Genomic DNA, 14,511 nt, shown 5'->3' on the forward strand with positions numbered 1-14,511 from the left:
TGTTTTAGGACATTAATTTTCACACACAATTTTAAAAATCACTTTGCCAAGCTGATTTTCCTTTCCATTAACAGTGTCAGCAGTCAAAGTACAATTCAGGTTTATATATCTCTGAAGTAAAATTCTCTGAAAGTTTGAATAGATCAGGGGTGAGGAAATTAACTCAGAGCTGAATGTGGCCACCCAAGCCTCTTTATTTGGCCTTTGAGACTCTTTCCAGGCCACATTCCTCACCAGTCCTGCTCTGTACTCTCCCTCAAGTGCTTTTGCCTGGCTTGACTAAATATGCTTGAACTATACTGCCTTTTGCATGCCTGATGTGGCAGGAATATACCCTGTTGTACAAGGCGAAAGTCACATCCATTGCTCTGCTCATTTTTGGCTCTAACCCCACCCACCACCACTGCCCATTGTCTGAAAAACATGTCCCAGCCCTGGAGTCTACAGTGGTCATTTTCAAATGCAGCTGTGCAACCAAATGCAATGAGTAACCTTCTCAGCAAATGCTTCCCATTCAACAGAAGACCTCTATCTTTGCACACAAAGAATGCATATTTTGATTTGACTCCTTCCATGGATATTAATTGGTATGATATAACCTGTATACAAAAGAGTTTCATTCATACATACATATGACCTTGACTGGGCTGGCTTTCATTACTGTCTGCGAGCCCCGTGCTTTTTCTGGGGCTCTGTTTGTCATAATGACCCGTCTTTGGTTCCTGTATCTTACGGCCAGTCACCAGTTTTGCTACATGACAGACTAAAAACTGATGTAACAGGCCACCCCTGTCTTAAAGCTGGAAAGAACAACAAAATGCCACAATATCTGGGAAAAAAGTCAAAAACCTTTTTTAATAAGCAGCATTAAAAAGATAAATAATTTATATCATAGTATAACAAATAATTTAACTAGAAAGAAATACATTTTTCAATTTTTTTGCATATTCTCCTGTAAGAATTCAAGGAAAAATACATTTAGAAATTGTCATATGAAATTCATTGTAATCAAACTGATATCTAAGTGCAAAAGCAATTAGTAGGAAACAAAACCTACTGAAGGGCAAGTTCATGGAAAGCAAATGGACATGTTTCCCCATATTTATGAAACAGTTAACTGATTAGATCGATCCCATTATTTGCTTAACAAACATGCAAAATAAAAATAAAAATTACGCACACCGTTACCACACTAACAATGCAGTCCTAAATGTATCTACTTAGGGCAGGTCTCGACCAATACATTTTGCTGCCTGAGGCAGTGCAAGCAAATTGTGCACCTTTGGTCATGGTGCATATGTACCTTAGGCTGGTCAAGTTACTTTGACATCTGAGGCAGAAAATCCCTCAACCACCTCTTCCTGGGAGTAAAAACACAATAATAAATTAAATAATTATTTGCTGTCCTCTCATGGCATCCAAAATCTGCCAGAGACTGCTGCTTCACTGTGCCTAATGGCAGGGCTGGCCCTGACTCGGACAGTGGGGCTTTCTCCCAGGGAAGTGTGTAAGGATTATAGCTTTTAATGATTTTGCTTTTCAGGAGATAAGCATTGAACAACTACTATAAAGCCAAGCTAACAAACCAAACACATTCATCATTTAATCCTAATTACTGATCATTGTCTCCTATCGTTAAAATCTCACAGTGCATTCAAGAACATTACTACCCAATTTCAAACTAACATTAAATTGCTCAAGTGTTTTTTGTTTTTTAAAGGAGAAAGTCCTGACTGCACCTGTTCACTGTAGTGTAAAAAGTATGTTGATTTTGGAAACGTGAAAACTGTGTAAAAAACGCATTTGTCACTGTCTTCACTGGGAAATGAGTGATGTCATAATTGTGCTATGTAAGCTATTTCACCTAGTTAAAAAAAACCCAACAACAACAACCCCATGATGTTTTGACAGGTTATTGTTTTCAGGTGTCATTTTACAGTAGAATAAAAGAAGCCTGATGCTGATTCACTGAAGAACTGCAACATATATAGCAGGCATGTCCAACTCCCAAGAGACTGTGATATACTCCTAGTATAAAAAAAAAAACTGGCAGTGATCTACCCATTGTCATTGGAGGGAGGAGGAGTGTGCGTGGGGTGGGTGGGTGGGAGGGGGTGGGTGGGTTGCCCAAAGTTGTTGAGCTTTTTGGGGGGTAGGATTGCAGAGCTGTTGAGCTTTTGGGGATGATCTCGCAATCTACCAGGATCAGCCAGGGATCTACCGGTAGATCATGATCTACTGGTTGGACATGCCTGATATATAGGCTGGTGCTTTGTGGCCATGTACATGTTGGTTTACAAGTAAATATTCTTTAAGCAGAACAGCACATGCCAATGTTTCTTAATGGAGAATTAATGGAATTAATGGAGAAAGGAATTTTGGTGGTCTCCATATGAGATTCTATTACTCTGCTCTTAAGCCTTTTAAAACAGACAGAAGCTGCTACCTATACTTGATCCTAGATACTATACCTACATTTATTAAATATGGAGCCACGAGAGAAGGTCAGCTCAATACAAGATTTCTATAGACTTGGTCTTGTGAAATGATTCAGCTGCCTGCAGCTCCATGTACATGTTACTCATGCGTAAGGCATACTCTAGTACAGACCAGAGCATTTTAAAGAACTGTGCATTGAGTGTGGTTGTCAGTACAAACATACATAATTTTATTTGTATGCTGCCTTTCCACAGTTCTTACCATACTCAAGGCGCCTTACAACATGAAAAAATGTAACAAAAGGAGTAATAAACAATAAAGAAAATATTAAAATGTACAAGCAGGACAAACAATTTTCACATAAATCACAGGATCTAAAATAGGACCACAGCAACAACTCTCCCCAACAAAACCCCCAAAACAGCACCCCAGCCACAGTCTGCACAGGAAGAGCAACACGCCCCCTTGTCTGTAAGGCTTTGTGTATTTTGGACACTTGGATGTTTGGGTGTCCTAACTGCATGGAGGCCCTACACATGAGGAGGTGCTTGGGCGTTGGCCTTCTTTTACCAACAACCACACTTTATGTGTGGTTGTTAAAAATAAAGCTGGCTTTTAAAAAAATGCTCTGGTCCATATGCATGCATTCTCTACACGTGAGTAACATGCGCACAGGGTTTGCACAGCCTGGCAGAACAATCAAGAAATGACATACTGGTAGACTGAATGTTTAGTTGAAAAAACAGTTGGGGAAAGGTTTCTTTCCTCAAGAGATGCCTCAAAATGGTCAAATATACTAATTTCTGATCGCTGTAGAAACCCAAAATGTGCAAAGTGCTGATAAAAACAATAATGGAAGTCTCAGCAATTAGCAACCAAAGTCCCATTAGAGGAGCACCACCGAGAGCTGGAGGCATGTTCTAGATGTGCCTACACACGACATTCTTCCTGGGTTATTGATAAACAAAGAAGTTGATGAAGTGTGTCACAGCTGCACATGGTTGACAGTAAATTAGAAACATGCACGGAAGTAGACATTTCAGTGAAGTGCATGCAGGCAACAGAAATGCTGAGCCCTTATTTGAAAGAGCAGAACGTTTGAGGCAGCACTCATGGCTAAGACTGCAAGAAACTGTAGGCTATCCTCTTGCCACAGGCAGCAAAACCATGACCACCACTTTTCTCCTATGCAGCACAGAGGTGTTAGTGAAGATCGCAGCTACTTTAAAATGCCACATAAACTGGCACACTTACTATGATGCCCACAGCTTTCCAGGGAAGAGGCCATGGCTGCATAATGAGAGCTAAGTACTGGTTAACGTAAGTTGTGTGGAGACACAACATGGTCTAAACTCTCAGGAAGGACCATGAATTTTCTGGGTGGTGAAATGATACTCTGACTATAGAAAGGTTTTTAGTTTTCCTAAGTTTATCTAACTCCATTAACACCTTGCCTGGTGTGCCACAAGGCCTAGTTGGACAACAACAGCTGTCTTATCCAGAGAGATGACTGGTTTGTTTTTATTGAGTGTACAGACAAAAATATTTGCTTGGGTGTTTAGAGCAGTTTAGCAGCTACTGCATGTATTTTAGATGCTTTTGTTTAATACAATTTGCCTCTCATTTCCAGGTATAAGATAACTGGCAAACTACTTCATTTTTAAGAACTGTGCATTGAGTGTGGTTGTCAGTACAAACATACATAATTTTATTTGTATGCTGCCTTTCCACAGTTCTTACCATACTCAAGGCGCCTTACAACATGAAAAAATGTAACAAAAGGAGTAATAAACAATGATGTACTGGTAGATGCAATGCACTTAATTCTACAATATTTGTATGCAGGAAACTACAAACCTATAATAGGAGTAAGATTTTGAACATTATGGATATAGGAACTATAAGAACTGAAAGATGCAATGAATCTGGGTTTCTTAACAATGTTCAATGTCCATCTGTTAACTATGATTTTGATTCATAAGTGAAAACTATGACACTCAGGATTTTAGCCAGCTTCTGCCCATGGCCGAAAAGTGCCTTACGTAGTATGAGTACCACTGGTGAAACCATGGTGGAAGGTCAGATTTGCCTTCCTTGTTTTAGAACTGGGGTGCTGCTTTAGTCTGCCTCCCTGAGCAAGTATTTATTTTATTTCATCCAGGAAGACAGATGAAGCCAGGTGGGGACAGAATTAAGCAACAAAATGGCAACCAAGCAGAAGTTGCATGAAACTGCATCCATATGAAACAGCATCCGTATGGTCAGTTCTTTGCATGAAGCAGCTCACTATGCTGCCTGTCTTAAAGTGGCACAAAACATCCCTGGCAGATGGTTCTTGTAGAAATTACGGTCCACGTGGTGAACCACCACACATTAAGAGCCCTCTGCGTGGAGCAGCTTCCAAGCAAAATCAGACCATTTTATGCTAAGGCATAAAAATGAATTCCAGGTTCTCTCTGCAGTGAAAATGGAACCAGGATTAATGACAGGTTTGGTGCTAAGTATGAAGCTTGCAGAAGCATGAAGAAAGAAAGAAAGAGTGGCTGGGGAAACCCAGCCAGGTGGGCAGGGTATAAATAATAAAATTATTATTATTATTATTTATTAAATATCAGTTGAAAGGAAATTAGGTGAGAAATTAAGCCATTTATATAGATAGCAGTGCAAAACCTAGATGGATTGTATGATGTCTGAACAGGTAGATTATTTTAAAGGAAACAGGCCTCATTTACTTTTTTTCCATAAGGAATTCAGTGGCATTGAAAGCCATGCCTTGGAAGCATCAGCTTGCTATTGCCAACTTCTCTGACTGATCCTGCCAACAGCAAAACAATACTCAGGGGGACACTGCTGACAAGATCCTGTTATAAGGCAGAACTACTGAGTTTTTGCTTTTCAAAAGTATCTAAGTACAGCTGTTATGGGTAAGATGGATAAAATAGTCCTTATATAAAATTTGTTTGGGCTACTGAGGTATAGCTATGTGGGTATGAATCCATTGGGGACTTTTCCTGTAGAAGCCTCTTTGAAACGAATGGAAATTGCATAAACTCTTGTGCATTTTTTTAAGGCTGTTATTCTGTAGCCACCTACCTAGGAGTAAAGCCCAATGAATCAATGGAAAAACTTATGAGTAGACATGCACAGAATTGCATTGTTGAATGACTGAAAATGGTGCCCTAATTAGGGAACAGCTTAAAAAATAACTAATTTTAGTACAGAACTTTTAAAAAGCACCATTGGCATTCCCCATGAAACAGAAGGAGGAATGTGTCTTTTATGATGATATCTCCTACAACATATTTGTATATAACCTAATAACCAAGAGAATCTACCTTTTCTTTTAAAAATTGTGCCTCTTCGGCATATGCAGATATATGCAAACAGTGATCTATTAAAAGCAATACAATTAATTAACAGTGCAGTTCTAAACATTTGTGCTCAGTTCTACTATTTTTAATGGGACTTACAGCCTAGTGAATGCACAAGACTGTAGCTGAAGACCCTTTTAATCAGGTGGTAGCTCAAAATTTCATAGGTCTTGCAGAGAAGTCCCCAGTACATTTGGGACAAGCCTTTTGGCTGCACATACATCCTCAATGAACAACATCAAAATGCGGCTCAACACACTGGCTTGTTCCAAATCTGTTAACCAGATCTGTTAATTAAGGAAAGACTTCTTGGTTGGTTGGATTGCTTGTGTGAAGAGACTACATAGATGGCCAAAAGGCTCACTTATATCTTTTCTTATTAAGGTGAGTTATGTTCATCTTTCCTTTTCCAAAACTGATTTGTGGCTGCATCTATCAGTAGAAGTGCATTTCTGTGATTACCTAAATAAAGCTCAATCTATCAGTTTGGGTGAGCTTTCAGTCCTAAACAAGGCATCAATATAAAATAATATCGAAATAAAATTTGATGTACTGCATAATTTAAGATAAAACCCCAATACGATAATTCAGTAAAAACTTCCCTGCTGCTACAGGAGAAAGTCAAATTGTATATAACTTAAGGTCATTTCAATAAACAATTATGGTTACATGATTAGAAACTAGAAGGAGTTGCATTCAGTTAAGCACTACTCCAAGTAGTCCCATTGAAATTAATAGACGTAAGTTACTTATACCTATTAATTTCAATGTGTAGAATTCCAGGCTGCACTATGGAAATTGTTCCAGTGCAAGCATTTTTGCTTGCCAGATGGAATGATCTCCCCTTGTGCTGTTCTTGGGGTTTCCTGACGTCAGCAGATTTGGGGAGGTAGCAGGGGGCACACAGCAGGAGAAGTCCTTGTTGTGCTAGAGAGACTTATTGCACTGGTTTTTGCTACTGCAGCAACTTAGCTGAATCCAACCCAAAGGATCTACTCTGAGTACAACTAAATTGGATACAACCCTACAGAATTAAGCCCTTCCCAGTACACACAAATGAAACAACTGAAGCTCACTGAAAGGAACTTCCAGAAGTTAATGCCTTTTAGCACATCAATTAGCAATGAGAGCTGTCTGTCTCTTTTGTTTTCCCAACGCTAGCATCTTTATGAAGCTGTTGACCTTTTCCTTCAGTTTCCTTGTCTTGATTCAGATGTCCAGGCGTGTGCTCTTTGGTTTTCTCAGGATTCAGTAGTACCATGGATTCTGCTTCCTTTTCTGTACCAGCAGCCTTATTTTTAAGCCCCATGTTGGTTGATGACCTGGAAGCACAAAGCAACATGTAAATATAGGAACAAATCATTAACATACTAACTGGCTTGCATACCAACTTCAAAAACACTAAGTACAGATTATTTGGCTATTTTGAGGGCAGAATATGGTAGCTGCCAAGAAGCTATAAGTATTGGAAAGAACAAGAAGAATCCTTTGGGGAGAACGAAATTGATGTGATTGGCCCAATTATTATTGGAGCAGTTTGGGCAATTGTTCAGGAAGGAAGGTAACTCAGCAAGGGCAAGGTGAAATAGAAATGCTGCCATTTCAACTGTTTTGTATTTGATTTGACGGGAAAGCCGTAAAGCCCTACAGTTTTAAAGAAAGAAAGCCAGATCACAGAAAAAACAAATTGTCATCCTTGCAGAATTTTATGTTCAGGTGCCAGATTTCTTCAGCAATAAATTGCTACTTGAGAACAGCAAAACCTTGTTCTTCCTCTGTGATCTTCATACTTCAAATTATATACACCACAATCACACCAAACTTGAGACTAACTAATTCAGAACCTGGCTCTAGCCGATCCATTTGGCAAGTCCATTTGGTCATTATTCAAATCCCAAAGTCTTATTTTATGCAGATTCTGACGGGTGCTTATTTTGGTTTTTTGCTGAAAGTGGAACAGCCCCCCCCCTTAACATCACCGTGAATGAAACTTTGGAAGTGACAAACAACAAGAAGAGTTATTTTAGAAAATGCTACCTCTGAAAAGCTGATTGCCCCAACACTATCAAAATGGTCAAAGCCATAAATGCCAAGGTCTTTAAAAAAATAAATCACTTTAGAGGTAACCATCTTTCAAAATCTCAACAGCTGGACTATTTAACACAATCTGGTGAATCAGAGTATAATTCTTCATTGGGATCTCCACAGGGGGCCTGCATTAGTGGATGGCAGCAATCCAACGGCTGATGCACTGCCAAAGAGTGTGAAGCCTGTGTCATTTACAATAATAAAAAAGGATAACAGAGCAATCATATTTATCACCTTTGAGGACAGAAAAATGGGAGATTAAAGTCTGTCACTATAACAGTTTAATGGCAAAACCCAGTGATTATGTACCAGCACAAAATAAGAAATTGCTGCTCAGGGTTCCTTTGGTGCATCTCCGCCCCCAAGTCCCCTTTTTACACAACTGCTGTTATTTACGGTGCAATATTATTGTTAAAAACCATAAAATCTCTCTCAAGTGTTTACTGCTGACTTACCACACTGTATCCTGAGCTGAAATTTGGCACAGCTTAACGACACAGTGCAAAACAGATTTTTGAATTCTGTATAAAAGAGTACAATCCGCTCAGCTTTATTGTAACTGTCAGTGGTACTTTATTGTTCTGAACACAATTTGTACAGGAGCAGATCATTGTGGGATTGCACTCAGCCCTTACTTCGGACCAGAAAAATCTCAGCGGTATTGGTGAAACTTTGCTCTTCTGCTCTGGAATAAGTTTCAGCTGAAATGAAACTGATTTTTAAAAATGCTATCTGTGCAGACTATTTTTGTGGGGAGGCAGTTGGGAGGAGAAAAAATAAGTCTGCGCTGTATTGCCATGAAGGATCACTCAGGCGTTTTTTGACCTATAAACCAGTTTGTATGGCATAGTGTTTAACTAGTACTTGTTAAGGCAGATATGAAGTGACAGAGAGTCTTAACTTCTAGCTCTGTGCATACTCTATTGATAATACGGTTCTGAAAGTCAATATGCAAATTAATAGTTGTGCAGGAAGAAGAAAGCAATTTTTTTTTGAAGAAAGGTTGGATATAGTTTCCCGTTTATGTAATGGCAGCAGCACTCAGTTCAGATTTTAAACATCAGCCTAATGCTATTAACCTTTTAATTAAGAACTAAAGACATAATTAACAAGATAAACAGTAACAGCTTGGGGTTTTATTGTGTAAGCTCACACAAACATTCTAATAATAACTGCTATCAGTCAAGAATTTCAAACACCTGCCGCCACTCTCAGTGCAAGGACTTATATATCACAAAAGATAACACAAATCATTAAACGTGAAAAGGAAAAGTGATAATACAGTACTCTGCATGAGCGTCAGGGTTATAGGTCACCTGTTCACCATTTTCATGCAAACAAAAAGTATTAATCCAAACAGCAAACACAACAGCATAAGCTAAGGAATATGTGTGCCTTAGATTTTTTGATCTCCCATTGAAACTTGATTTATTTAGGTATTTTTATACAACCTTCCATGTGGCATCCCATCATACTCAAATCCTCTTGATTTTGATGCAGCATTTGCTTTACTACAATCTGAAACTGAAACCTTAAAAAAAATGAAACGATTCTCCAAAATACATGCCAGTTTGACAAATGGCCTTTATAATTTGTAGAAGTAATGGAAACACTGTCATATCTTGCTCTAGAGTCTAGAGCAACGTTCTCTATCTGAAGTTTATGGGATATCTCCATTGAATGTAAAGCCTCCAGACTGCATTAATTCCAATCCTACAAAGGGAACGAGAAACTAATTTGTCACTTTGGAATTATTAAAACACATAGCTCCTGGTGAATGCGAATCATGCATCTGAGCCACGGAAGACCACTATCAGTGACTCCCCCAAAGACCTCCTCCCCAAAAGACCTCCATGACTGGACAGGGACACTGGGGATCAGGAAGTCCTTGAGGCATCTTGGACCCAAATTGTTAATGGCCTTGTAACCTGGCCTGGTAGCATACTGGCAACCAGTGCAGACTTTTGAGTACTGGAGCTATGTGCTGGTCATAGTCTGTCCCCACCAGCAGTCTAGCCACAACATTTTGCACCAGCTAGAGCCCTTGGGTCAGACCCATAGAGTTCTATGCTTAGTACTGATTACAAACCATCAGGGTATTACTGTTTGAAGTAACAGGCTCCTGGGTTACCCGGGAGTAATCTCATTGAGCAGTACTTATACAACACATTAGATACATAAAGAAAATACTGAGCAGAAATGCTAAGGGCTCCTGCAGTACAGAAAGGTGGATATGAATTGGGACATGACATTGGAGACCTTGTGCTAGATCTCATTTTTAGGAAATATTCTTAGGATTTCTTCTAGCCATTGTATGGCATGCAATAAAGAGCAGCGAGAAGATGCTGAAACTGCTCAGTTTTCAAGCATGTTTCTGATGTATCTATGCACCCTTCTTTCGCCATCCACAAGGCATCAATCTTTTAAGGAAGAAGATTCTCAACTTCCAGCACATCCTGTTGTTCTTTCCAATTTGTTGTTAAAGCTTAATTGCCCATGCACAAACTGCACACAGAAAACCTTTGTAGTTGACTCTCTCTAAGGCTGAGCTGTTTCCTGCAGTGCCAGTAGACAATTCAGTGGTGCTAAGATTACAGCTGAGGGAAAGAGAAAATCCTTTAATTGTATAAAATCATCAGATTAAACCTTACCCAATATGTGGCTTCTTCTGTTAACCGAGTCCTCTACTACATGGAAATGTTTACTAAGTGCAGAGAACGTACTAAGTAAAAGGAAGGGGGTAGGGGGAAGGTTGGAAGAGTAAGATACAGCAACTTTCCCGTCCATGTACATACACCACAGGAATGTCAGGAACTGTTCCACACTGAACAAAATTAGCACCTAGTTTCTGTGAAGAAACTGCCTAAATGAAACTCCTGCTGTGTTTAATTTTGCAGAGAACAATTGGATTAGGTCTCATGTATTATACACAACCTAGCCTCCATCCACTGGTATTTTCTCTTGGTCTTTCATCCCTAAACCACTTCCTCTGCAACTTGGGTTGAGCATGGGAGCTGGGTTCAAATGTACAGCGGACTTTAATGATAAATTCTTAATACTGACAGCAAACCTCATGCAAAGCTTATCTTAAACTGCAAAATTCAATCTTGTGTATAAATGAAAAAATAACTAAGTAACTATTCAAGCCAATACAATTCTCCCTAAGACGTTCTGTGACTGTTTTCTGATTTCTTTCTTTCTTTTTAAAAGTATTTCACTTTCTGTGACTTTGAGTTAGTGGACAGTGGACTATAAATAAATGATATTGGATAGCTGAACATATAAGACTAGCAGACTGACTTTACTTTTAAACTCTAAAAATTGAATTTATTTATTTTGAAATAGTGCCAACCTGTTGCAAACTAGTGTGTGTGATTTAACAGATCTCTTCCTTTATTGACTTGAATGTCGCTTTGTTATGAAACAGATACATGTTCCAGTGCCCATCTCCCTCAAGTCATGGCTCCTTCTTTTGCATCCTCCATCAATCAACTTTGTTCTTCCCTCAAAATATGCAATTTACTTATGTAAGCTTTCTCTCTAACCTAAATGAAAGCATACTGGAAAAGTTCTCAGGATGTAGGTGGAAACACATTGTGGCCAAAAGACCAAGAGAAACCATGGATTTGCAGAGGTTAAGCTGTAAGCAAGAGGAATAAGGCAAGACTGTTTGGCTGCTTATGAGGCGTGAAAGTTAAGGCAGGCACCTAAACCTGCAGTGTTCATATTTTGGGATGCATAAATCAACTGGGAAATGTCTTAACTCTTCTCTTCAACTACAAACTGTATCTTTTCGCCTTCTTTTTATAATATAACAATAAACAGGATAATCACCAGTTTCTTCCAGGCCGCCAAAATCAGTGCAAAAGCATTACAAGTTTTTGAAAATAGAGCAAATTGCAAGAACACTAAATAAATGGGCCGTTGGAGGAATACAATGACATGGCACATGATTTGTTCATTCCTGTTGTTGCTTACAAAGCAGTTGACAATTCCTGAAATCCCCCCCCCCCCCCGGTTTTAAAGTAGTATGATGACAGCAACATGCAACAACACTAATCTGGTCTTTCTTGGAAAAACACCCAGGAGAAGATCACACAAGCTGTTGGGACAACAGACCAAGTACTCTTACAATATTTGTTACAATGAAAGCTAAATCTGTTCTGGTGCAACTTTAACCCACTGTCCTTTCCACAGAAGTAGTAGTAATAAAATGAGTTGTTTGACTTCACAACAGCCTTTCTGAAATTATAGCATGCTGCTCTTTAATCAACTCCATGCTGCAATTCCATGCTGTAACATATTAATCCAACTGCTCTTCTTTGTCTTAAGTATACATAAGTGGGCACAAATTTGCCATTAAACATGGTAGTTCCTTTAGCCTTTGTTTCTCCTTTGTACATTTTAGTCACAATGAATTAGAAATAAGCCTTCTGAAGTTTATATCTAACAGCCAAACTATATGCTATGGCCTGGCCTGTTTAAACTGGCCAGCTTCATAAACCAAGGAAATGATTATCTCAAACCAGGCCATAGGTTGTTTTTTTTAAAAAAAATTAAAATTATTTTTAAAAAGCAGCTGCAGTGCAATCTGATAACAATCAGGACTGTGGAGACAGGGAAGCACACGTACAGGAGGGAAACAGCCACTGGTTCAAATTTTTATCAGGATCACAGTCCAAGGAGGAAGGGTGAAAATAAAATCTTTCCCATCTCACTACAGTCTGATCACCCTCACACAGTAGTGTAGCTAGCTGGGGGGGGGGGTCCACTGGGTGCCACGGGGGTCTGTAGTGCGGCACGGTGGCTGCTGTGCGTTGGGATTCTGGTCAGCAAGGGAGCTTGAGGGCAGCAGAGCCACTTCCCATCCCTGAAATCAGCGGCTACCCTAAAAAAACCTGAACAATGGTCTGTTGCTACGCCAATGCCCCCATACCACTGCTATTTGAAGAATCATGGAACACCAAACTATGTGTTCAAGTGTAATGTGGAATCTGTCCCTCGTCCTCACATCACAAAGCTTGACTCATGTTTTGTCAGAATGGTTCTGTCATCCTACTACAGTGCTTATTTGCTACTCATATCATTGTTGCTCTCTCTCTCTCCCTGGGATGTATGGGGTCTTAGGGGAGTGTTAGTACCTCTGGTGGGGGACATGCTGTGCTCCTTTTGGGGAAGTCTTTCCACCTTTGGTCCCCACCCTGCACACAGCTCTCACCTGTGGCTCCTAGAAGCTGTCAGCATGTGAAAGTGGCCACACCCTGGGAACGGCTTCGACTGGCCAGCTAAACCAGGTGAGAGTAGCTGATGGGTCTCAAACCCTTGGTGGGTGAGGGACTTCTCCTGCTTGCAATGACAAGCTCTGCAGATTGAGTGGGTGACGCCTTGTATGCCTCCTTCTGGCAACTCCTGCAGCCAAGGTGGTGCCAAACATAGTCCTCTGCTTTCCTTTGGACCACATCAGTGAGGCCAAGAGGGGGTCTTGTCGACTAGACAGGCCAGTACTTCCATACACACTGCCCAGGCTTGCATCCTGAGGAAGGTACTTTGGTGCTGCTAATGCAGCGGTTTGACTTCATCCCCAGAGGCATAATCCATCGTCTTGCAAAGTAGATGGATGTCAACAATCTCTCTTTGCCACTTTTTAAAAAGTGCCACAGAGTTTTGTACAATTATACACGCCTACAATATTTAAACAGTGACTCATGCAAACATAGATGCAGGGAATGCTTATATAAATAGGGCAGCCAAGTACAAAACAAAATAATGTGACTATAAGGCATTTGAGCAAACCCAAGAGGGTTTAAATTGGCAAAGGTTCCACAAGAAAGCAAGCCCTAACCCCAAAATTCCCATGTATGGCAGCTACTTTAGCCTAAAGGGCCGTCTAAGGACATTCAGCTGAAAGCAAATCAGGTCTTGAAACTGTCCAGCAACGTTAGCACCTCTGCAACAGACTATTTGTAATGCGTATCTATAAATATAAATTAGACTATGCAATTCTTAAAAATACTGATCAGTGTTCTCTTGTTCTGGCAACACCTAAGTGGCCCCTGTAGCAGTTGCTCTTTGTAGCCCCCACAGAGGGGTACTCCCCTAGTTAGCAGTAGATTCTGAAAGGCTGCTCAGATTGCCCCAGGTAAACTTTGCCAAATGGACCCACAATTCAGCAGTTTCATAAAATGGCCATTGTCTCCTGGCTGCATGATTAGGTCACACCAAGACTACACTGCCTCTACAAAGCCAGTGACACTTGTTTTACTTTTTAAGCATATAATTTTAAATAAGAAGGTGTCCTTTTTGGTTGTTGCTGAATAGGCAAGCTGCATAATCAACAGAGTTTCACGTATGCTTTTACAGCTCCTAACAACTATGACAGTCGATACAAGATCCTTTTCATGGTCAATTCATCACGCATTCTGGGAGACCTTGGGCCCCGCAATTATTTCATTTCCTTCCTTGCAAATGCAATTTCCACTTAGTTTACTAGAATAAAAGGTAGACAAAAAAGGTAGCAAGAGTAAGTAGAATCTTCTGATTAACATTATCCATCCAAAGCAGTGGAAATCCACAGATGAACAAAACCGTAGTTCACAGAAAAACAACAACACAT

The 14,511-nt window shown here is 39.9% G+C and overlaps 1 protein-coding gene across 3 annotated transcripts in view; it reads right to left on the bottom strand.

The window, feature by feature from the left end:
* Window positions 1-4,247: 4,247 nt before the first annotated feature.
* The window catches only part of SHTN1 (shootin 1), a 73,847-nt gene continuing 63,583 nt past the window's right edge, over window positions 4,248-14,511 (bottom strand). For all 3 annotated transcript variants that reach the window (XM_081005250.1, XM_081005251.1, XM_081005252.1), the window contains exon 17: window positions 4,248-7,132. In XM_081005250.1, coding sequence (XP_080861376.1) covers window positions 6,928-7,132 — 205 coding nt within the window. In that variant the 3' untranslated portion in view covers window positions 4,248-6,927. The remainder of the gene's footprint in view (window positions 7,133-14,511) is intronic.

This window comes from Podarcis pityusensis (assembly GCF_964106645.2).
Source record: "Podarcis pityusensis genome assembly, chromosome: 5".
NCBI lineage: Eukaryota > Metazoa > Chordata > Lepidosauria > Squamata > Lacertidae > Podarcis > Podarcis pityusensis.